At 37.3% G+C, this 23,365-nt stretch overlaps 1 protein-coding gene across 6 annotated transcripts in view; it reads left to right on the top strand.

The window, feature by feature from the left end:
* The window catches only part of MEIS2 (Meis homeobox 2), a 171,449-nt gene that overhangs the window by 10,527 nt on the left and 137,557 nt on the right, over positions 1-23,365 (top strand). For all 6 annotated transcript variants that reach the window (XM_026066006.1, XM_026066005.1, XM_026066007.1 and 3 more), the window contains one exon: positions 4,647-4,761. In XM_026066006.1, coding sequence (XP_025921791.1) covers positions 4,647-4,761 — 115 coding nt within the window. The remainder of the gene's footprint in view (positions 1-4,646; positions 4,762-23,365) is intronic.

Raw genomic sequence — 23,365 nt, 5'->3', positions numbered from 1 at the left:
TGTGTTTACAGGTGTTACTTGTAGGAACAAGGTGAGCAAGATTTGGCTCAAAGTTGAGGGGGAAAATGCCAGGTGTATCAGTAGTCAGTGCAGTTTTGTGTTTGTAAAATTAATTTCCTAGAGCAACCTGCAGACCTTTGAGTCCAGTTATCATAATAGAGAGTGAGTTGTATAGCTCTTATATTTTCTTTTGTGAGAGAAGGTATGTTTTATTTGTTTGTTCAAGATAAATGGTTTCATCCCTTTCACGCGATAAAATGTAAGGGCCTGATCCTGTCGTGGTTATATGCTGAAAACTTCACTTAAAGTCTGTGAGCTAAATCTGGCTCATCTTACTGATGTGGATATCAATTGGCCTGATTTTGATTTTACTTCCCAGTTATAAATCAAAAGTAACTTCCTTACGGTTATTTGAGTTTTTAATATCACCATAAAAAGCAGCGTGAAGTCAGAATCAGCCCTAGTGGGACTACACGCACTCACAAAAAATTAGCCAGATTTTGTACAGTGGAAATTCTGGGCATACAAAGTAAGAAATGCAATTTAGCAAAAGGTTATCCTATATCAAATATGCCTTACAACATCTCTGTTCGAGAAATCCTGTAGCAGTTAAAAATGCTTGCAGTTTCCACCAGATTTGCAGCATAGACAAAAGAGTAACACATCGGATTTGCTTTGTATACCAAGAGACTCTTGTCCTTTCTGTTGCTCTTTTCTAGATTTAGCAAAATTCAGTGGTGGTGCTAAATCAAWTTTTTTTAACTTTCAAGGGAAAAAACACTGGCAAAATTGTGTTTTCTAGGGAAGGCTGTGTGTGTAAATGAGAAGCAGTGGATAGCAGCGGAGTGATCTCCTGTGGCCCTGCTAGTACAAGCTTTCYCCATATTGTCTCCTGCTTTTATATTAATTACAACTTGCATTATCAGCTGCGAGTCTGTAGCCCAGCAAATAGAAAATACTGCCCCTGGAGACCTAGCTTCTTGTATCTATTTTCCATCTCCTTCTATTGTGCTCTACTCAGTATTCACTGCTTTTCTCCTGGTAACCCTGCTCTTTAACACAATTAGGTAAGAGCAAGAGGAGCACCATATTTGACTCCCAATTATTAAAACTACTGGGAATAGATACATGTGTGCTGTTTATCTTGTAGTAGTTGAGGTCATACGTGTGTGTGTGTATATGTTATAGTCCATGTATATCTATATTTGTGTGTGTATATACATACATATCTATATATACACGTACACAAAACAGGCAATTGCATTTTAGCAGCCATCACCCACACTCTTTGATGAGTTTCTGCAATGTAGATTACTAGAACCTGCAAGAAGAAGCCAGGCTATCAGCTTATGTAATTCACTTATTGCTATCTGTACTTCTTTTTACGGTGCAATAGCTTAATACAAATTTCATTGAAATCAATAGAAAAATTACCATTAATGTCAGTGGACTCTGGATCAGGATCTCTCTAGGTAGCTAAACTATATTGATTAAGTGTTTCTAGTGAACTACTCTTTAGATGTGTCACTGGGTCCCATTTTTGTGGAGGTATACATAAAATAACTACTTACGATTCAGCATTTGGCCAAGAAGTTTTTCTTGAGGGATGCGAAGTTGGAAACAGTCTAGAAGAAAAAGCAGAAGTTGACTGGCACATACAATGATCTTAGTCCAAGGGAAAAAAATGTTGTTTTTTATGTGGCTGTAAGCTCTGCCCCTAGAGTTATTTCCATTTGTTACAATATTAAAGCATAGTTATTTTCCTCACTTTCAAATTCTTCCAGCGTACCGTTGCATCTTGTAAATATCCCATCTTATTATTTCTATCCTTCAACAAAATGCTGCCAAATTGTTTCCTCAGGAAAACTGTGTCACAAGAAATACACTGAATTCCCAATCAATACAGTCTTCTTTCTAAAACTGGGTCTACAAACTGAGGTCAAGAACAACTCGGTCTGGTAGAGACAGCAAGTGTTTTCAGCTGCAGGAAGTCTTATTCAGTGATCCTTTCCAAATCATTACAATTTTGAAACATAAAGGCCGGCCTAGCTTTTGAAATACTGTATGATAGGTTTTGGATGACATTTGCCTTAAAACATAGCTGAGGTGTTACCAGTTAATTATTGTAATTTTCATATGTGTGATAAGGAGCCCCAACAGCAGCCGGCTTAAGAGAGCCTGCAGTGCATAAAATTAACATAACTCACTGTGTTCCCTGAAAAGTTTAGCCTAGGTGAACATGTTGCAATTATTACATTTTCTAAAAGAAGGTTCCAGCCTGATATTGTTGGAAGGCTAAACTCATGCTATGCTATTGTTTCTTTCCTTTTTCATGTATTTCTTCTAGCTCTTTATCTGATTACCATCCAGCAAACAGCTGACGCTAAGAGGCTGCAGAGGGCTGAAGAGCTCCTGTCTGCTGTTTGCCTTCAGCTTGAAGCTATTTGAGTGGCTTCCTAACTCACAGATAAAAAGAGAGGCTCATAGGCACAACTGTTTTAATTCAGGCTGTAAAGCAACTTGCTTGGTTTTTGCATTTTATTTCCATCTGAACTTTTTCCTAACCTTATTTTCAGCCATAGCCTGTTCCCCCTGCCTCCTCCTTTTTTTTTAAAAAACATCTGAGCTGCTTGAACTCTCAAGACTTCTCATTTTTATTTTTCTGTATCTTTCCACCTGACTGTGAAATAATGGTAATTTTTTTATTATTAAATTTGGGGGAGTTATGGTAGTTATTAGCAATTCCAGAGACCTAATTAATATAATGACCTCAAAACATATCAAATACTATTGTTAATCTGTTTTTCTCTGTTGCAATTCTGTGTTAGAAAAGTAGATTAGTTTAGTAGGGTGGTTTTTTGTTTTGTTTTGTTTGATTTTGCTGTCTGTTTTGCTGATCACTTAGGATAATTTAAGATCCTGGGCTATCTTCTCTGATTTACTCATATTGTATTGCTGTGGAACTGCATATGTGTGTGCATGTGTGTGTTCATGTAAGGTGAAGGGGATCTGGATTTTTCTTGTAGCAAAATGTTATTTGGCAGTTCTAGTTTATGTTGCCATAGAACATGTGGTACTAATCAGTGCTAGGAGATTACTTGGAGATGTTTCGATAAATTTTTGGGACCCAATTCTAATCGCACTTACACTGGATTTTACAATGGGTAAATCAGTTGATTTTGTTGAACTTACTCTGACTATATATTGGGATAGATGAAGTCAGAATCAGTCCCACCCTAAGAATTTATCAAAACTCATCATTTGCTGCTTTCAGAATCTCCTCCTTCGTGCTTTAATAGCCCAGTGTTTTTCAAAATGCAGATTAAAACACGACGAAACCTAGCAAGCAACGGTTTTGTTATTGTTTTTTTGTTTGTTTGGAATTCTTAGAATGTGCTTRATTTAAATTGTCACATACAGGTGACAAGTAATGCAGGTCCAGCCCCTAGCCTGATCTGTTTCATGTGTTCTTGCTCTCCTTTTCTGCCAGAGGAAATTCCATCTCTTGCCTGCCTTCATGTGGTGCTGATAAAGCTCTTCCTGTACAGTAGAATTCCTGTTTTCCTTTAAGCAACAGCAGGGTATTGGGAATGATCAGGAAAGGGGAGGAGGACAGGAGGAGAATACACTCAACCAAGTAGCGCTAAGCTGTAACGTTAAGTTTTTCCTCACTTATCCCTTTAAAGAGCAGCTCCTCACACCACGAAAGCCAATACTCAATAAATTAGAAAGCTAGCATGAATTATGTGACTAAGTACAGTAGTTGAGGTTTTACTTAGCCAAGTTTTGTCAGACTTCATATGTCTGTCTTCTGCAGTCTCTTTTGTTGTGTTTTATGCATAGTAATGTAGAAAGGATTACATAAAAATATCTATACATATTATTTTATATAATCACCTGGTGGTTATTCTTGACAATACTTGTAAGCGAACTGTTAGAGTGATGCATCTAGAAAGTCTTTTGAAATGTGTCATATCGAGGTGGGGGGGAGGAAGCATCTTGTTTGGTGTATATAACATGTTTCAGAGGAAGTTTGCTTTTTCCCCACAACTTTCCATTCGCTTGAAGTTTTTCCAGCTTTCATATTGGTGTTGGAGAGAGGGTGTGAGGGCATGCTCCTCTCCCCTGCTTATTCTCCCGTACTTCTTGAGACTGTTTCCCTTCTCTTCCTTTCCCCTCCTATCTTTAATCAGTCATGGCAAAGCAATGAGCGGGGAGAGTTTGCGTGCCAATTACCCTGATCCTCATGTGAACACCTAGTGTTGTAACCTGTGCGGGTTAGCAGATGTGCTCCATTCCCTCCCTCCCTGCCCCTCAGTAGCTCATTAAGAAACTTAAAATCTTTTTTTCCTGAAATGTTCTTCTGCATTGCTATTAATACAATTAAATCCAGATAACTCTTTGAAAAGTTAAACAAACAAACAAAAAACTGTCCTCTATTTTAACAAATAAATCTCTGTACCTCCTCTGCTTGTCACTACTGAAGAATTATTACACTGTGCAAACAGTATCAGTGTTTGGCACATTTCACAAATGCTAATGTGTATACTTTCCCCCCCTCCCCTCTTCTCCCGGTTTTCTTTCTGTTCTTCATTTGCCATTGGAATGGGAACTGTGGAAAAAATTCCTTGGCACTCTGACACCAGAATCCTTCATCTTGGAGAGACCACGATGATGCAACCTCAACGCACTCGGCAGGCACACCGGGGCCCTCCAGTGGGGGCCATGCTTCCCAGAGTGGAGACAACAGCAGCGAGCAAGGTAAAAGGTCAAACTTTTTCCCTGTGCAAAGTAGGCATGACTAAAATAACTCCAGCTTTTTTATTATATCAGTACATCTGCCTTAGAGTAAACATGGAGTGGCAGACTTGCAGTGTAATCAGCTGTAACTTAGGGAGACAGTATTTCCTTTTCTTAACCCACTTAGCTGCATTTTATTATTATTTCAAAGAGAAATATCTAATCTTTAAACAAGCTTTGTAATAACAATTGATTAGTTCTGCCAATTCCTTTACAAATTTGGTTATCTACAGTTTATTTTTGTGTGGTGTAAGTAAATATAATGACAGACATACTCTCCAGCTGTGAGGCAGTTGTTTGAGCTGGGTTATAGACTGAATATTTAACCTGTAATTTTAGCTGGGGAAAGGACTCCTATAAGATGTTATAAAGCTATTAAATTATATCCAGAAGATGCAAAAAAAAAAAAAAAAAAAAAAAACCCAAATCTGTCAGAAAAATGTTTCTTGCAATGTTTGCTTGTACAAACTCATTTTTGTTTCTGAAAATCTTAATTCTGAACACCAAAAAGAGTTGTACCTAAACTGCAAAACCTTTTCATCTTGTGTGTAGTCATCTGTGTCCATGCTGAGTGAGTGTCCAAGGCTGTCATTTTGCTTATGATAGWGTAAAATGCTCACTTGTCACAAATGTGAGTGACTGCAGAAGGTACAAGTCCATGGGACTCGGGCTGCAAGTGCTAAAAAGTGGGGTAAGGATGATCTGCTGTCGCTCTTGAAACCTAACCCAGGATTATGTTTTCAAGACCATAGTTCAAGGTAGTCTCCATTCTTCTTCTTTTCTTTTTTTTCTTTTCTTCCAAGCCTCGGCTAGCAAGTATGACATTACCTTTTTAAGACTTTACATGTGCTCCCTCTGTCTCTTGCGTCTGCAGCATTTTGCCACTGCTTCTCTCCCACTTTGGGGTTACACACACCAAACATAGACAATTGACAGATCTGTGATTCAACAGGCTTCACAGAGTCCCGAAGCTGGGGAGAGGCAGCAGCCTTCTGCTGCAGCAAGGGGTATTGCGGCAGTAAGGTACATCCTCTGTCATAAGCCTTGCACTGCAGGCCACTTCCCACCATGATATTTGCCATGCTTAGGCAGATATGTGATTTCGTGTCTCTCGGGTGGCCCACTGTTTGTCATGTGGCTAGATCCCTATGTCTGTCTTGTGATCTGGTGTGTGTCATATGCATTGGGATTCTAGGAACCTGCAAAATTTCTCTCTGGTATGTTGGTTTGGGTTTGTCTCCTATTTGTATGAATTGTTTATACATTTGTAATCTTATTGCTGATAGAAAGCAGCCGTGACATAGGGTGTGATCCAATTCCAACATGAGTCATTCAGGGTTTTTTCTATGTGGTTGAACTGGAGCTGTATGAGGCCCAGCGTGAACTATTATAGCTTCAGTGGCTAATGAAAGGGAGGGCTTGACTGCTAAGCAGCAAATCTGTGTTACACCTAATAGTTGGCCATAGACTTTACTGTTGAAAAACTGTTTACTTTGTATATTGTGGCCAAGAAACTTGATGTAGCAGAAGACTGTTTACATACTAAAATGATTTCTGAGTCATCTGCCACAATGTGTTCATCCACCCCTAGATAAGATATATCCTTACACCTGTATATCTCCACTCTGTTCCAGCAACCCCATATAAGTTAGAAGCAGTTTTTCATCAAGCCATCTTTGATATAAAGAAACCCCTTGCACTGACATCCAGGTATCTTGCATTTCACTGTGCAGTCTCTGATCTCTTGTCATGTAAATTAGGGGACTTGAGAAATATTCCTAAGCATACGAAAAAGTAGTTGGTTACTCTATAACTACATGCACTTCCTATTGGAAGCTGGGATTTGTGGTAATGTATATGACGTAAACGAGGATTTTGTGCTTGTTTCTGCAGAAGATAACCAATTGCTGAAGGGCTGAATTAGTCGCTAGAGTGGTGCCTGATCTAGCAGGGTAAAACAGAGCTAATATGCTTCCCTTTGTACCCAGTTCAGCATTTTAAAAGGAGGCAGTCGTCCAGTGGCGAATCAGCGTTCCGCTCAGCTGCTGGCAGCCAAAAGATATATGATTGTACAATACAGACAAAATTCCCATTGGAGACAGCTTTGGATTACTCTCCATCTCTCATCCCTGGGAAAGATTAAAAAGAGGCAGGCCTGGTACAGAGATCTGTGAATATTCGTTACACTTTCTTGAGGGGCAGGATTTACTTTATAACTCTGAAATGGCAGTGATTTGGTCCCAACCAATTCTAAGATTATGAAAATGCTCTCTTGACTCATTCTGGCTTAGTTACTTATTTTGGTCAGTTTTTTCTTCTGCAGTTTTGTTAAGACCTTCCTCAAATGCTACTTCAAGTATTGCACTTACCCATAAGGATTTCTTGAGAACGGGAGCTCATTAGAGTCTTAGGTTACATTAGCAACCTATGGGCTTTTCTGCTGATGCCTGGTGGCAGCAGAGATTGATTCAAACTACAGCCAGTCTTTTCTGGCTCTGTTTAAGAACCCATCCGTGATTCTTAAAAAATTTAAAACAAAAGAGCATAGGAGTTTTGGTTGTTTGTGAAGGACACTTTCTATGACAGCACATGATGACTGTCCCATTGATATCAAAGGAGTTAATCTAGTCAAAGTTTCAAATGATTAGAAACATACTGGCATTGAAAGAGTTAAGAAAAGGGCCTTCAGGCAGTAAATGTTGAAAGATTATCCTAATTTTATTAGTGGTGAGTGTCTGTGTTGTTCTTAACATGTCACCTCACTTGTTCAACAGAAAACTAAGCTATACAACATATACAACATATAACGAACCTAAGTACTAGTGACCTGTAATCTACCAAGCCTTTATTGACTTTATCCCAGTTCAGATCCACAAATGTAGATCAATGCTGCGTAATGCTGTTTTAGAAATTAGTAATTATGTAGTGGATCTGATCAGCTTCTCTCTGCCCTGGAAAGAGAAAGAGTTAAATATATCCAATAATAAAAATAAAACACTCTAAACATCCTACAAAGGAGAAAAAAGAAGAAGCTGATTTAATGGTCTAATGAGGCCATCTTCCAGAGACTTGTTTTGTGTAGGGCTTGCTTTGACCTTTCACTTTGCTCAGGAGCCCAACGCTTCATTTTTCACATTCTTGCAATTACGTTAACGCTTCAAGCATTTCTGACTCCAAGTCAGCTAGCAACACCAGGCATAACTCAACACTGTGAGTTTTTCTCCTCTCTGTAGATTCATTAACAGGTCACTGGGGTCCCAACTGAAATTTAAAACTGACTGGTTCTGTTGGGTTAGTTGAGTTATAGCAAGGGAGATGGCAGGAAAGGGGCTGAGAGAAGGGGAGGAGAGACAGAAGACCCTGGGGTTTTTGCCAGGGAATATATGTGTTTAAAAAAAAAAAAAAAAAAACCTAAGCAGAAGATTAAAAGGTGTGTGTAGCTTTATCATCCAGTCTTTTCTTTGGAGGGGGGAAAAACATATTTGAAAGTCTTCTGGGGTATTATATATTTTTTTATTCTGTGTGAAACAAAGTGGAAAAAGGACACTGCCTTTATATATGAGACTAAATGACTTCTGGAATTCTGCATCAGTTTGTACTACCGTGATGGATATGATGCTCCCAGACTTTAATTCTTATTTAATCTCTTTATGGGATATTTCAAATAATGAATATGGCAGATTATGCATGAAAAGTGGGAGATAAATCTTTTTAAGGTTTAAAAACATGTGGTCTACAGGAAAGCACTGGGGAATAACTTGTTTCATATTTTATGATACCAGGATTGTATACCTGGTTTGTCATATTCTTAGTTTAGTCATTCAAAGGGCCTGATCCCGAAAGGTCCTGATTAACCACAGCCTCCATCTGATATTGCTGGAAGTCCAGCACCTTTCAGGATCAGGCCTGGGGTGGTAAACTTGACCATAAGTGAGAAGCCAGAGGCAAGAAACTTGTTCTAAGTTGTGCAGCAGTAAAAATAATAAAGGGGCATCAAATGCAGCTTGCTTTACTCACATGAGAAGTTCATTGATTTTGATGGAACTATTTGTGCTGAGTGGAAACGATCTGTCCCTCTATATAAAATAGTTGAGGGCTGCTCCCTAAGGCAGTATCTTAACATGCTTTTGAAACACTTGTGTGATAGTTTGATGCTTGTCCCACAGACTTGTTTGCAGTAGCTTTCTGTGGGAAAGTCTAATTCTCTGGGTCAGGGCAAAGTCAACCAAGATATTAGCTGAAATCACATATGCTCATCCTAGGTTACATCTTTGGGCTGATGCATGCTGGAAAAGTTAGGTAGTATGTTTCTTGTTCATTATATACCATCATGTAATATAGAAATTTGTTTATGGAAGTAGATGGTAATGTCCAAAGGCCTGTCCTGTTATTGCAACTATATTGATTCAGTAGGTATATGCGTAGTAAAGCTTTGAACCAAACTTCAATAGGCAGAAAAGGGAGATGGATAAACTGCTGATAATATTAAAAAAAAAAATCTTTCTCTCTCTATATGTATGTACATATGTAAGACTCATACAAAGTCTTTCGTGGAAGTTTATTATCCGAATGTTGATACTAGAGCTTTGTTTTTTTTTCTAGCGTTGTATGTATAGATAAATCTGCTGAGGATAGTATGTATATTCATCTTAAGAATTCAGAACATTTTTGTTTATTCGTATTTTCACCGATCAAGCTACTCTGTACAAGGGTACACTTTTATCTGAGGAAAGCGCTCTGTGGTAAGGAAGGAGAGGAAAAAAAAAAAACCTAACAGAAAGGCCCAAACTTTCAGACTGTGAAAAATCAAACTTCCTAATAAATAATGCTTCACTGGAGATGCATTATTTCAGAAGGCACAGCTCTCAAAAAGGTGAACTGTATGAAGTATGGAAAAACTCTTAAAGAACAATGACTTTTTTCAGCTGAGGAAGATACAGGAAGAGAGTAGCCCTTACTAATTCATCTCTTCCTTTCAAGTTTGAGGGGCCCGTCCTTGTGTTGATATGTATGAGTAATTCCCATTAATGGTGATGGGAGTTACGCATGTGCACTGACAGAAGAATAGACCCCTTAGTGTTCAGAGCACATGAAATTTACATTTTTTTCCATTGCTGTAATTGAGATGTTGACAAATTGGAGAATATTGATGAGCCTTTGTTTTAAGTATTTCTTGCCAAGTTTGTTTTATTTTTCATGGTTTGAACAATGGTGTGGGTTCAGCAGCAATGAATAATAAGGGTAGAGTAAAGATAACTTTGTATTTCAATATTTTGATGTGCCAATATGAAATAAATTGTCTTAGGCAAAGGGAATATGCTGTTTTAATCATTAGTTATGCATGAAAGAAAAATTGATGTTGACATCTTTGCTGTAAAATCGTTGTAATGGGGCCTTCCTTATAATTCATTTTTGTAAAATTCATTTTGTACATTTTGCAGCAATTGAACAATCCCTGCACTGTGAATAGGCAGAATTCCCAGAAATACTGAGACAGTTGGCCCAGTAACTGCTGAGCTCACACTGCACACCACATGCACATTAACCATAATGATGCCAGAACCAGCTTAGCTAAATATAGTCACATTTTAGTATCCTCCCATCCTTTCTTTTCTTTCCTTCTATTGCATGAGCAAATACATTTTGTTTGCAGATTTTGTTTGATTGCTGGGAGTGGGGGAGCATTTATTCCTACCCACTCTCCAATAAACAGTATTAAAATTTCATAGTGAATCTTTGCTTCATTGTAGGGTTTTCTAATAATCAGGCTGGTGAAAACTGCAGACTTCTCATCTTTTATTAAGTTAAAGCTTAGTGTGTGGGCTTTTAAATATTATACATTTTAAAACTCGCACCTCACTCTTAGTTTTTAGTTCATGTAATTTTATTTACACACACATTGCACACACACAAGTAAATATATATGTGTGTGTGTATATATATATACGTATATCAACATATCCACATTAGAAAACACTTACTTCCATATTTGAAATATGTTGTGCTGGGGTTTCAAATGCAGCCTAGAAAAACTCTGTCAATGGAATGTTTTCATAGTGGCAGCAATCTCTTTAAAATAACCCTAAATACAATATGACAGATGCCATCTGGAATAATCTTTTGCTAGCTGCTTTTAACTTTTATTTTTCCTATAGCTAAGTTCATCCCAAACTGGTCACTTACTGTTATGGTAAACATAGTGAAGTCTTTCCTCCCTTTTGTAATGACCATTCAGAGAAAATAACTAAACAATTTTACTTAAAGTGTTACTGGTGAGATGTTTGCCTCTGCCTTCATTGTTTTTGTTTTTTAAAGATTTATATCTTTTCAAATGAATGAGGTAGGATTCCCTCTCACGCCATTCTTCCCATCCTAGATCCTGCCTAGCCTGACTCAGTTTACCTCCAAATGTTAGATAATATTCCATGTGCCAAATTATAACTGTATGTTTATTGCAATATTAATGTTGTTTCATAATGCAACACATTCAAACATACAGTAGCAAGTGCTTAAATGCCTTCCTGTGTTGTTACAGACTAATTTCTTCCTATATATGCCAACTTATTTGAAAGATCTAGTGTTGGAATCTCTGGATTTTTTTTTTTTAACTTAGTTGTGTAAAGGGATGTCTCCTGATGCCTGTTAGAGTTTAATTTAGAGTAGTAATTAAACTTGAATACTGCCTCATAAACAAAAGATAAACAATAAACCAGCCACGTTCCCTGCTGTTTCATAGCTTTCTTTCCCAGATGTTTTAGCCTGATAATTTTTACATAGGGAACTACCTAGCATGGAGTGCTGTGGACAGAGGTCAAAGCCTCGCTCTTTGTAATTGATTTCAAAAACTTTTTTGTAAACAAAATACTAGAGAATTTTCCTTCATGTAGCTGATAGAATTCTAAGATACTGAAGGATATTCATTAATCTTTTTTTTTCTTTTTTTGTAATTCTCTCCCTCTTATTTAACAAGACTGCCCTAATTAAAACAACAACAACAAGAAGTTAATTTTATCATTGATTACCATGGAATGTTGTTATTTCTCAATACTTGGGTGCATGGACAGTACATTAGAATCTTCTTTGTCTTTTTTTTTTTTTTAACATGCTTATAGGAATTGCWCTTTCCATGTTGATTCCAGGCAACTAAGGAAACATTCCACAATGGAACATTTAATATTTTTAACTATCCCTCAGGCTACTGGAGTTTGTGTCCGTTTCTAGACCGCTCCACTGTCAGCCATGATCTTTCTAATTGTCAGGTACGAGTAGGCCGTTAGTTCGACTGCAGAAGCCATGTTATTTTCACTGGGTGGGGTAATTACTGAAAGCTGAGAATAGCTGCACTAAAGACACAGGGATACTTTCATGATGCCATTAGCATAAGAGTGGGTAAATTATTCATGCCAAGTGAGGATTCTATGGGGAAAAGTATAGTTAATGCACATAGTTTTTAAATGTATCCCTTTCTGCTCTGAGACTAAATTCTTGTTGGATTCAGTTCTCAGACATTTACAGGAAAGCTCTAGTGGCATGTTAGACGCAGTTCATCTCTCTCTGTTTGCAGCACTCTCAATAGAGACCATCTGGCAAAGATCCAAAAGGTGATTAAACAAAATGATCAGCTCTTGTTGCTGTGTTACATGTCCAATACTCTGGATTAAAAAACATGACCCACAACAGTCAGTTAATGTCATTCTTTTTTTTTTTTCTTCCCCTCTCTCCTCTTTTCCCTGTAAGAATTCAGATGGTCCACAAATGTCTATGCCATCTTTGTGTCCTTATGGCCCATAATCATGAACAGGTTGTGCAAATGGCTCTTTCTGTAACACGGTCTGTTCCAGCAGCATAGAAACATTTCATATTAATTGGGTCAGTCTAATGTTCATAATGACATGGGGAAAAATTACCCAAATGTGTTCTTATAGTAAACATAAAAAATGTGCCTTTCTGCTATGAGTGAAGAGAAATTTGACATCAGGCTCATGTGGCTGATTTATTTAAGACTGAAGAAAATCAAAGCATGACATTGTCATCTGCTGAAAATAGTTTAAAGCCCCTTCTAATCAAACAAAAAGGGGGCGGCGGGGATGAGCTGTGGTTTAACACCACAATCGGGGATGAATTTACAGTGCTTTTCAGAAGAGTACTCCCTTATCATAAACAAGCTGATAATCACACTGAATCTAACTCCCAATTAGCTCTTTCTTCGCTCACAGAGATCAGTGTACATGTCCTCCTTAAGCCGTGATATGTTGCTATTGAGTCAGACAGAACATTTGTATACCTTATGTCATATTCAGAATTTAAGGATTAACACTATATATTTACCAGAAAACCCAGATAATCAGCAAGGTAATTTTTCAAACTCATCCCTTTGATGCCTGAGTTAAGGTAAAAACGCCAAGGCTGTGAATAGGGGACATATGTATCTTATCTTTTGGGGGTTACACCAAATGCCAAGTACTAGCATAAATTCAACAGAAACCAGACATTGTTGGAAAGTAATTAAAGAAATATTGAAATTAAACCTACCATATGAGTGAAATATTTGTAAGCCCACCTTGTTGCATACATAACAATTCGCGTGGACTTGAACAGGTTTTTTTTCCTTCACTTTTGAGTTGTACTCTGGAACAAGACAGAGGATTCACCTCTCTATGTTCAGTCACAGAATCAGAAGCGACTTTTTCCTACTGAGAATGCTTACAGTCCAAAAATCAGCAGGCTGACATAGAGGAATTTATATAAAAACAAACAAAATAAAGCCTATGCTAAGAAAAATCAAATTCTGCTTTTGAAAGCTTAAAAGATCTAACTGAAGCTGTCAGCTTTCCTTACTGCGTAAGGTGAAAGCAATAGGTAAAAGATACAGACATGTCCAGAGTGCTCGGGGAGGGGAAGTGAGGCTCCCCTAGAGTCAGTGCCGTGTGGCAGATGAAAGGGACCCACATAGCCTTGGGGGTCTTAAGGCTATTACAGGGCAACTCATGCTCTGTTATCATGCTGATTTTCGATTGATTTTTGGCTGTACAGTACTTGTTGAAGGCCCTCTAGAGCATCAAACACTGCATTATGGCACTACACATTGTAATACATGTGCCTTTTGTCTTATTGTCTTTACTTTGCCTGAGAAGAGGAGTGATAATGGTTCTGTGATTGCTCTAGCTTCTGAGGTTGTTTTATATTTGGGGACATAGAAGGCGTGAAAGAAGTTTGACAGTCATTTCTAGTTGTATTTTAATGTCTGTGTTTGACATTTGCTTGTGGTTCTGAATTTTCAAATCAATCTGATTTTAAATGCCTATAAACATTGCTTTTAATCTGTAAAATTACTTCTCATATAAGTGACTCATTCCAGAGTACTAACTGACCCAGGTCTGGTGACTCAATACACTTTCTTCTTTCCCACACTTGTTGTTTGATTCTTGTAAGTAACTGGTATTAAAGATGGTTAAAGTTGGAGCAGGAAGCTTTCTATAGGTTGAAGTGAGTGATTTCTCCTACCTTCTGGCTTCTCCTTTCTTCACTTGAACCGTTGTATCATTCAGGTAGGTTTCTCATTCACTGAAAAACAAGTGATTCACATGCAAGTCTTGATAGACTGAGGATTTTTAAAATCAGATCAGTGGCTAAATATTTAGGATATCATCTTCAAGATAAATCTTTATCATTTTACCAGCAATTTTGCTTGTATAAATTCTCGTGCATGCGGTAAAAAGATGTAAATGAATACTAAAAATGTTTACAAGAATAAAAATGTACATGTGAAAACACAGGCATGTAGAAACTTAAACTTGCAACTTTCTGGTCTAAATTAGCATATGGTCTTAAGGGAATTAAAAGCAAGCAGTACAGCCTTAAGGACAGAATGATACCAGGAGCTGCTGATTGCAGCCTTGACTCCCATGCTAGCTGCAGGCATGCTCCAAATAACCAGTATGATCACCTGGAAGCCTTTAGTTGATTTCAGTGGACTGCCTGTGTTGCCTCAGTTTGTTGCCTTGAGGTGAGGACGTGGCTTCCTACCAAGGAGCAGCTAACTGCTGAACTGAATCCAGATAATAGGACCTTCTGTAAGTGCCGTGGCCTCTCTGACATACCTTTTTCCACATCTGTACAATGGGCTTATGTGTGGCATGACTGTTATGAAACTGTCATCTATTGTCAATGGACTATTCTGATATTCCAGGAATGTGCAGCTATATAGAAAATTCAAATACATTAGTACTCTTGTATTGGCTTCCCTGACTTTCAGAAGAGAAGCAGTGGCTATGCTGCAGTTGTGAATTGCATGGTCTATTTTAAAGCCTTCTCTTGTCTCAACAAAGGTGAAAAATGGTGAATGAAACAGCCTTAATGTTTAACTTGTTTTTAAGTAATAAGGCTTGTGAAGTCAGTAATAAAAGATGACATGGATCATGTCACCATTTCCTGAATGATATATGCATAAAGATTAGAAGTCTTAAGTGATGCTTCTAATGTTCAAAAAAAAAAAAGTGTCATTATACACATATCTTCCTTGTCCAGTTATTTTCTTCTCGTAGAACAAGTACAGTAAATACAGACCAAAGCAAACTTGATTTGTGTTCGTATTTAGGTCTTGGGGATCGAAAGGTAATACTGCCTTAGAACAAGATTGTGCAATGCATTGTCTGTCTTTTTTCCTGTAGGATTTCCTTAATACTCTAGAGCTACAGAACAGGTTCTGGTGTTTAGTCACCTTGCACATCAGTAGTTCTGTCTTTTAAACACTGTCATTGATTTTTCTCATCCTGGCATGAGAAGATCTAGCATACCCCCTGCTCTGTTGCCTCAGAGTTTGCAACATGAACACAGACAGAGGTGGTGAAGAAGGAAGGCTTAGGGCTTCAAAACTGGCAGAAGAGTCAGGAATAGTCTGCTTCATGGTCTTAGAGGTTTTATATCCATTTTGCTGAGGGAGGGACTTAAAATTTTGTGTAACTACTTTTTGTTTGTTATTGTTTTTTCTTCTTAACAAACATACCAATCTAGATTTAGTATCTTGGGTTTCCACAGAAATTACTTAAAATAACATTGTAAAATTCACAAAATAGGAGTCCTGTTTCACAGTTATAGTTCTCAAAAAAGTGCTTTCTTTTGTTTGTGGGCCAGTGGTGGACTCTCTACAGAAGATTCAGAAGAAAGCAGTGAAAATCAATTAGAAAGCAGCTTTTGCTGCTCAGAGGAGTGATTAAGAAGACACTTGCTATGTAAAATCCTGATCCTTGCATGGAAATCAGTAGTGATAATAGAGGCACTACTGGTTTCAGATAGGCAAAGTCTGGGTCAAACACATAAATGAAAGCAAAGCATGATTCTCTTATCTTAAAAAACAAACAAGAAAAGTTTTCATTTTGTGAGGATTCCCATAGAAACTACAGCACTACAGCTTTGCCTGTTAAGATACAGGATCTACAGAAAGACAACCATAAAGGTCTAATACTTCCTAATGTTTCTAAATAAAATGTCATTGTGCCTTTCATTTTAATGGACAAATAATAATAATAAACCAGCTTTTCTTTCTTCCCCCCCCATAGACAGGTTTTGAATAACTTTTTTTTTCCCCCTCTGGTGTTTTTAAATGTTAAAAAGTGAGCTTCAGAAAAAATGTATTTGTGCTCTCAGTTTGGTTTATTTTCTGAACTACTAACTATTTCAAATTTGTTGGAGAGAAGAGACTTATGCAGTTAACTCCCTTACCTTTAAGGAATTTGACCGCTGTTGTTTGAGTGTACTTAATATAAGAACCCACCTTGTGTTCAGGTATGTATGGAGTTAGAGGAATTAAAGGATTCTTCATCCTCTACTCTTAAATATAAGTGGCTTATAACTGATGGCTCTAATGCTTGGCTGTGTTTGGGTTATTTGTAAAGTCATCTTTATCACAGCATAATGGGCAACCACTGGGAAATCATCTGGTGGCAGAGTTGGGATGATGGCTCTGGTGCCCCTATTCCTACCTAGAGCCGGCATAGTGAGCACAGGAAAGAGCAAGACAAAGTGGTTTCCCTGTGCTCCACTGATTTCCCAGCTGTTCTAAGGCTGAAGTCCACTGCTAGCTCCAGATGCTCAAACTTACTCTGAGAGGGCTATCCTAGTCTGCAGGCTACCTAACTTGTGGAAAGAGCTCAAATTATTTTATGGATGGTTACCTTTGTACACCCTTGGCACTACACATTCCTCACTCGCAGGCTAGGATCGGGGTCTTTTACTTTCTTGTGTAAACAAAACATTTGCTATAACTGACAAGGATTGGTGGTGCAGTCATGAAAGGGAGAGGGAAGTTCAGCAAATTCTCTATTAAGATGTGATTTGTACCATGAAATTTTTTGACAACCCCTGTGTTTAATTCTTAAATAAGTAAAGAGTTCTCTTTTACTTATAATCCTGCATTATGCCCACCAGCTTATTGCGGCTACACTTGTTTAAGCAATTACATTTGTTTAAACTTTCCTTGGGCCTCTCACTATGCAGCTGTAAGTTGCTCATACCTAGATTTAACACGGCCCCCATCTGCAGGGAGTTCACCAAAAGTGAATATGACAAATACATACATGGAATTTTATTGCAGGACTTAGTGCTGAGCTTTTAAGTTATTTACGAGCGTAAAATTCAGAAACTTGCATGAATTCCCTGCCCAATTTTACACTTCTGCCTAAAGTGTATGGAACATCACTTAAATGGCATTCGATCTGAATTGTTCAGCTTGGGGCTTCCCTCTCAGTTCCTCCCATTTCAGATTTACCACTTACTGACTGCTCTCTAGTTAGTGGGACTGCTGACCCCATACATATGTTAAAGGGGATAGTTCAAGATGAACTCAGCCTTCTACTTAGGAGGACTGAAGTGTTCTAGCTCCTACTGGATGCTCGAAAAAGCATAGGGCTTAAGTGAGATCCTTCAGCTGAGTCAAAATCTGTTCTTATTTAGGGACTAATCCAAAGCCTGTTAAAACAGAAAGATCAACAGAAAGATTTTGGTTGACTTCAATGAGCCCTTCTCAATGATCAGGCCATTCCTTGGTAATACATCTGAAATCAATGGAGTTAAATTAGGCTTCTGTCAGTGAGGGGAGGAAAAAAAAGATACAGAAGTCTCTGGGACAAGGATTGTCCCTTTCTTGTATTTGTACAGCATCTAACACATCGAGGCCCTGGCGTATAAGCAGTGCTCTCGAGTGCTTCATTGATACAATAATAATTTTAACTTCATGCGATTGTTTTGTTCATGGATTCCCATTCAGCTGGGTGAAGAATTCCATTATTTAAAACAGATATGGATGCTGTACATCCACCTCGCACCCATGAACACTCTTTTGCCCTTTTAAACTTTTTAAATCAAGCCATCTCAAAAGTCAAGTAAAAAGGGAGATTAACATTTTCTACATTAGCACAAAATAAAAACTGCTTTTCATATTTCTGTCCTATCAGGCTGTAAAGAAATCTGTTTTGCATGAAAAATGCTTACTTTGCAAATCATGTATAACTTAATGAGTGTAACTTTATTAAGTCCACTGCCCTAAGAAAATCATTAAAACCTCTTGTCTTTTCTACGATCAAGACTACCACCTTTTTATTATTTCTTTATTACTACCTTTTATTTCTCAGCGTTTAACTGAAGTCTGAACTATTTGCTGCTAGTTAAAGATTGTAATGCAGTAATTTGTGTTTTGGAGATGGCAAATATTTTTAGTCCAGAAATGGCAAAGAATGAAAGGATCCTAATGTGTACATCAGGGTATGCCTTCCATTTTCAGAAGCGCCTACAACAACCAAAGTAGGACCTCAGTCTTAGTAAGGCTTATACATTGTTTTACGTGGTGCATTGTGAGTCCCCTTATTGAAATGAAGGGGCTCACAGCAAGGTTAATACTAACCACCTCAGCCTTTGTAGGATTTGTGCCTGAATGATGAAAGAGCACTTAGAAGGAAGCAGATAGTTCATACAGATGTGAACAATCCAGCTGAAAATCATTCTCGGAACTGTGTTCTCTCTCACCATTTCAACTATGTAATACATACGACAACTAGGAGTTCCTTCTCAAAAATTGCTAAAAGGAAAACTCCCTAATTATACTTTCAATTGAAGTTTTCATTATGGTTCTAAACTACAAATATTTTCCTTAAAAAGAAAGCTGGTAAGTTTTGACCGTTTTAACTTATTAGAACTTTAATTAGATTTCATGTGCTTCTGCATCCATACGCTTAAGTTTCATTTGGTGTATTCAGATACTTTTTCTTCTTTGCAAAACATCGACTACCACGTGAAAGTTTATTTGAGTAGGAGCAACTTCCTGGTTTGCATTTTTTGATATGTGTGCAAACGTGCACATATTTTTCCTAGATGAGAATATTTAAAACGTTAGACTTAATCAGTGTTTTTTAAATAGTATTATTTTTCTTCAACAGTGTTTTATCTACTTTGTATAAAATATTAAAGTCCATAAGTATTACATATTAACTTTTGATTTAGAACCTACCAAAATGCTTAATACATGTAGATATATTTAATTTGTTTCATGGAAGCAGGAATAGAATGATTAGTCCAGTGTCTCAGCTGACTTATCACCTTCGGGTTTTCTGTCCCTTCTCTGTGCAAGGATTTTAAAAGACAAAGATGACTACAGTACCAGTTCAAGAGAAATAATACTGGAGCTTCCAGTGGGAAAGACATAACAAAGATATCTTGGTGTTGAATGTTTCTTAGGTTTTAATTATTTTATTGTTTTGCATCAGTGTATTGAAGGGATCATCTCTGAACCTTCCTGAAGTTCACAAACTTACTTTAATGACTTCAATTAGACATAGCTGGTAGCTAACCACTGTCTATATTGCTGTTGTTTTCTGGGGTTTCTTTGCCTTTTTTTCCTCCTTTCTCACCCCTCAGAAGAACAAAATGCATCCTACCTTATTCATTTTCAGAAAGTCTTCTGTAGTGTATATCTGCAATGATAGATGAAACACTTTTGTTTAGCTGTGAATTGGTTATCCTAATTATTTTCCTGGATTGGATCTTACTAGCAGTTCATATTCCCAGCTTTGAGAATACTTTGGCATAAAGTTCCATCTATGAGCAAGCTTTTATGAAAGAGAGGCTTTATTAATTTTTTTTAGATCTTTCATTCTTTCTATTAATCTACAACTCAGCCTCAACTACAGATTTGCCATTTTGTTTTGTATTCTGAATATGAATTTGGGCAGGAATATGCTTCGTAGTCAGGACCTTCTAATCTGGTAATTCATCAGTGACATTCTGGGTTTGGTTTCAAGCCCTTCTCTGCGTTCTTGTAAACTAATCCTACAGTCCTAGGACCACCAAAGATAATGTCATTTTAGCTAGAAGCCCATACTATCAGAATTCAGGTTTACTGTATGCCAATTAACCTTCCTTTAAGCTCTTCCAAATGGCTATCAATCTGCTTTGTTTAAAAGAAATAAGCTGTCCTTTTGCTTTAGAAAGATGTAAAATTCTTTACTAGTTCTAAAATAATTTTCTGCATTCTTACCAACTTCATTGATGTGAATGTAAAGTACACAATAGGTCAAATTCTGACTTCAGTGGGAGTGGATGAGAGTGCAGTCTGTATATCTAAAAGCAGAATTGACTCAACCTTTGTGTGCCTGTGTAGCAAAATATCTTAACTGAAGACAAATTATACAGAGATAATCAGAGAATACAGATCTGAGTTTGTTTTTCATATTATTTTCTGTGACTATCTTACATGAGCTCAGAGGAGCTGCTTATGTTCTTACTAGGGATGTGGAGATGTATTTTTTTTTTCCCCTTATTTATTCACATATAAACATTTTACATGCTTCCTTAGAGAATTTCCTTGTAAGGTTCAGTTCTTAAGAGACTGAGAACTTGTCTAGTGTATAATTTGTAAGCTATGCAAACAGCACCCTCCAGCTGAGGCAAACCCTAGAACGATCCTTTTTAGTTTTGCTTGCCACTGTAGTACTCTTGGATGCAAGAGTCTTGATTTGAACTTGGGCTGTAATGAGCCGGATACACCCCTGTGTGTCCAGGTGTCCAGTGGAGAATCCATGTACTGGCTTTCACTGTTCCATTCTTCTGGCAAACAGCTGTCTGTTAGACCATCGTTCATTTGCTTTTAGATCATTTGAGAAGGATATTGCTTTTAAAGAGGAAAAACCATGCAACACGCTCCTTTCTTATGCCTTCTCTACATCCATTAGCTGTTCTTGAGCCGTGTTATTTCAGGTGAGCAGGGTGTAACTTGTATGAATGCCAAGAGATTATTGCATCCAAAAGAAAAGGGAGAATGTTTGTTATAGAGTGGGCAGCAATGTTATAGTCAATTTCAGGTGGAACTGTACATCTATATTTGCATGTTTCAACTCAAAGCTGAGTAAAAGCTATATCCTATGCTTGCAGAAGAAAGACTGTTCATTTACACTAAGCTTTTATGCTCTAAATAACTGATTCTGCAGCCTTGTGCTACTCAAACTTTACTTTCTTGCTGCCTTTTTATAACGGTCTTTAAACAACCTGCTAGAGACTTCTTACCTAATACCTTATTTTTAGACTGCTATATGTAGAAAATATTAACATTTCAAAAAATATGAAGCTTTTTGAAAAAAACTTAAGCCTTTAACATAGCATTAGAATATTTCCTTCTGTAAATCATTGCTCTTATATATTAAAAAACAACTGTCATTTGGTTTCCTTCCTGTCTTATGTGTATTTGAGGTTCTTAACAACAGAAGTTCTAAGCTTAGCTTCTGTTTCCTTTTTTCTTTTTTCTTTTCTTTTAGTTGATGACTTTGGGAGGTCACTACTTAATGTACTAATCCATGAAGGTGGATTTTGGGGGGGTTATTTTTTGTAGTATGGCAGAGAACAGCAGGACATAACTGAAAATGATTCAACCTTTAAAAAAAATTTTTTTTTGTAAAATCTAGGGCACGCACGAAGATTTTTAGGTTTTGCTTGAATTAGCCCACATCTGTTATACGAAACAGTGGATCTGCAGACAGGCCATGGCTTTTGTCAAGTCCAGGGGAATCCGTTGAATCTTGGCCTTCATTTAGGTTTCCCTCCTGATGAGCAAATTCCCATGGCTGCTTTTGAAGCTTTAAAAGCTTTGGTTTTGTTTTAAAAGGCCTCTGAGCATAGGCAATGTTTTCATAGGCATTTAGAAACAAAAAACTGAGCTTTTAAACCTTCAAACGTCGCTGCGGGGATTCACTTCACTTCTCAGCAGACCAAGTCTGAGATAACACCTGCAAGAAGTGTGTATTTGTGCATGTGGATTTTGTCAAAATTGTGATGCACAATCTCAACTGATCCACAAATGTGACAGCAGCGTGTGTGTTTAAATCTTATTATGTTTCACTATAACGCATTTTTAAGGACAAACTATTATTTTGACTCTTTAGAATGGTTGATGTGGGTAAGCCTATTTTGTTTTTGGATTGTTTTCATTTCCTCTCCCTATACATCCTCTGACGCAAACACTAGCAAATGTTCTTCAGAAGAACAGACTGAATGAAAGCCCTCATAATGTTTCATTATCTGAAATTTTTTTGCTTCAGCATTACTTTTTTCTTCTACAGTTAACATTACTTGCACAATAAAAGGCTGTTTTCTATATATAGATGGGACATACAGCTAAATCCACACTTGTGATTACTATATTAGAGATAGAAATGACTGGACAAATCATCAGATTGGACAAATAAGAGAAATATTCTTTTGCACTCCTTTTTAAATACATTTCCTTACATCTTTAACTTCAGTAAAATTTTTGTCATCTTTTTCAGAGGCAATAAGGGGGGTTTTAGAATTAAGAATAGATACCAAATTAACAGTGTTTTTCTTCTGTCCTGTGCTATTCTCAAAACACCTGTTAAAACAAATAAGCATGTATTTCAGGGTTGAAGATACTAATGGGCAAACTTGGCACCAAAAAACCTGCTGAAACTAACATGTCAATGTAGGACATGCGCTTAACTCAAGAGTCCATAACTGTTTTTTAGAACATTGAAATACCTGCCCTGGGGAAAGCTCATAAAACTTAGGTCTTTAAAGTTCCTAGATTAAACCAATGAAGCTTCAGCTGTTTTTAAGAATGTGCATCTTCATTGGCTCCTATTAATTCAAGATGGCCAAGTGTATAAAATATGAGATATGAAATCACTGAAGAAGTTGGTTTTTTTTTGTTTGTTTGTTTGTTTTTTAAGGTGTGCTTTTGGTAGATTCATTGGCTAAAGGAATGAAAAGAAAAAGGATGCTTGCAAAGGCAAACATTCTACGTTTGGAAGGACTATATATTGCAGACAGATCTGAAAGAATCGCAGCTTGGTTTCTAAGGGTATTTAATTGAGCTTTTTACAAGGTATAATGCTTAATTCTTCTAGAAATTCCCAGTGCCCTTAAGATTCTATTGCTTAGGATTAGGCTGAGTAATTTGGAATATCTCTAATCGTGTTTCCCCATGTGTAACATTCCAGCCATGTCTGTCTTTCTTTACTGTTAAATATATAATTTATAAATAGATAACAGTCCTGATAAGCTTGTT

The sequence above is a fragment of the Apteryx rowi genome, unplaced genomic scaffold, assembly GCF_003343035.1.
Source record: "Apteryx rowi isolate R43461 unplaced genomic scaffold, aptRow1 scaffold_236, whole genome shotgun sequence".
NCBI lineage: Eukaryota > Metazoa > Chordata > Aves > Apterygiformes > Apterygidae > Apteryx > Apteryx rowi.
Note: the sequence above shows the minus strand (reverse complement) of the source record. Positions and strands in the feature narration are given on the sequence as shown.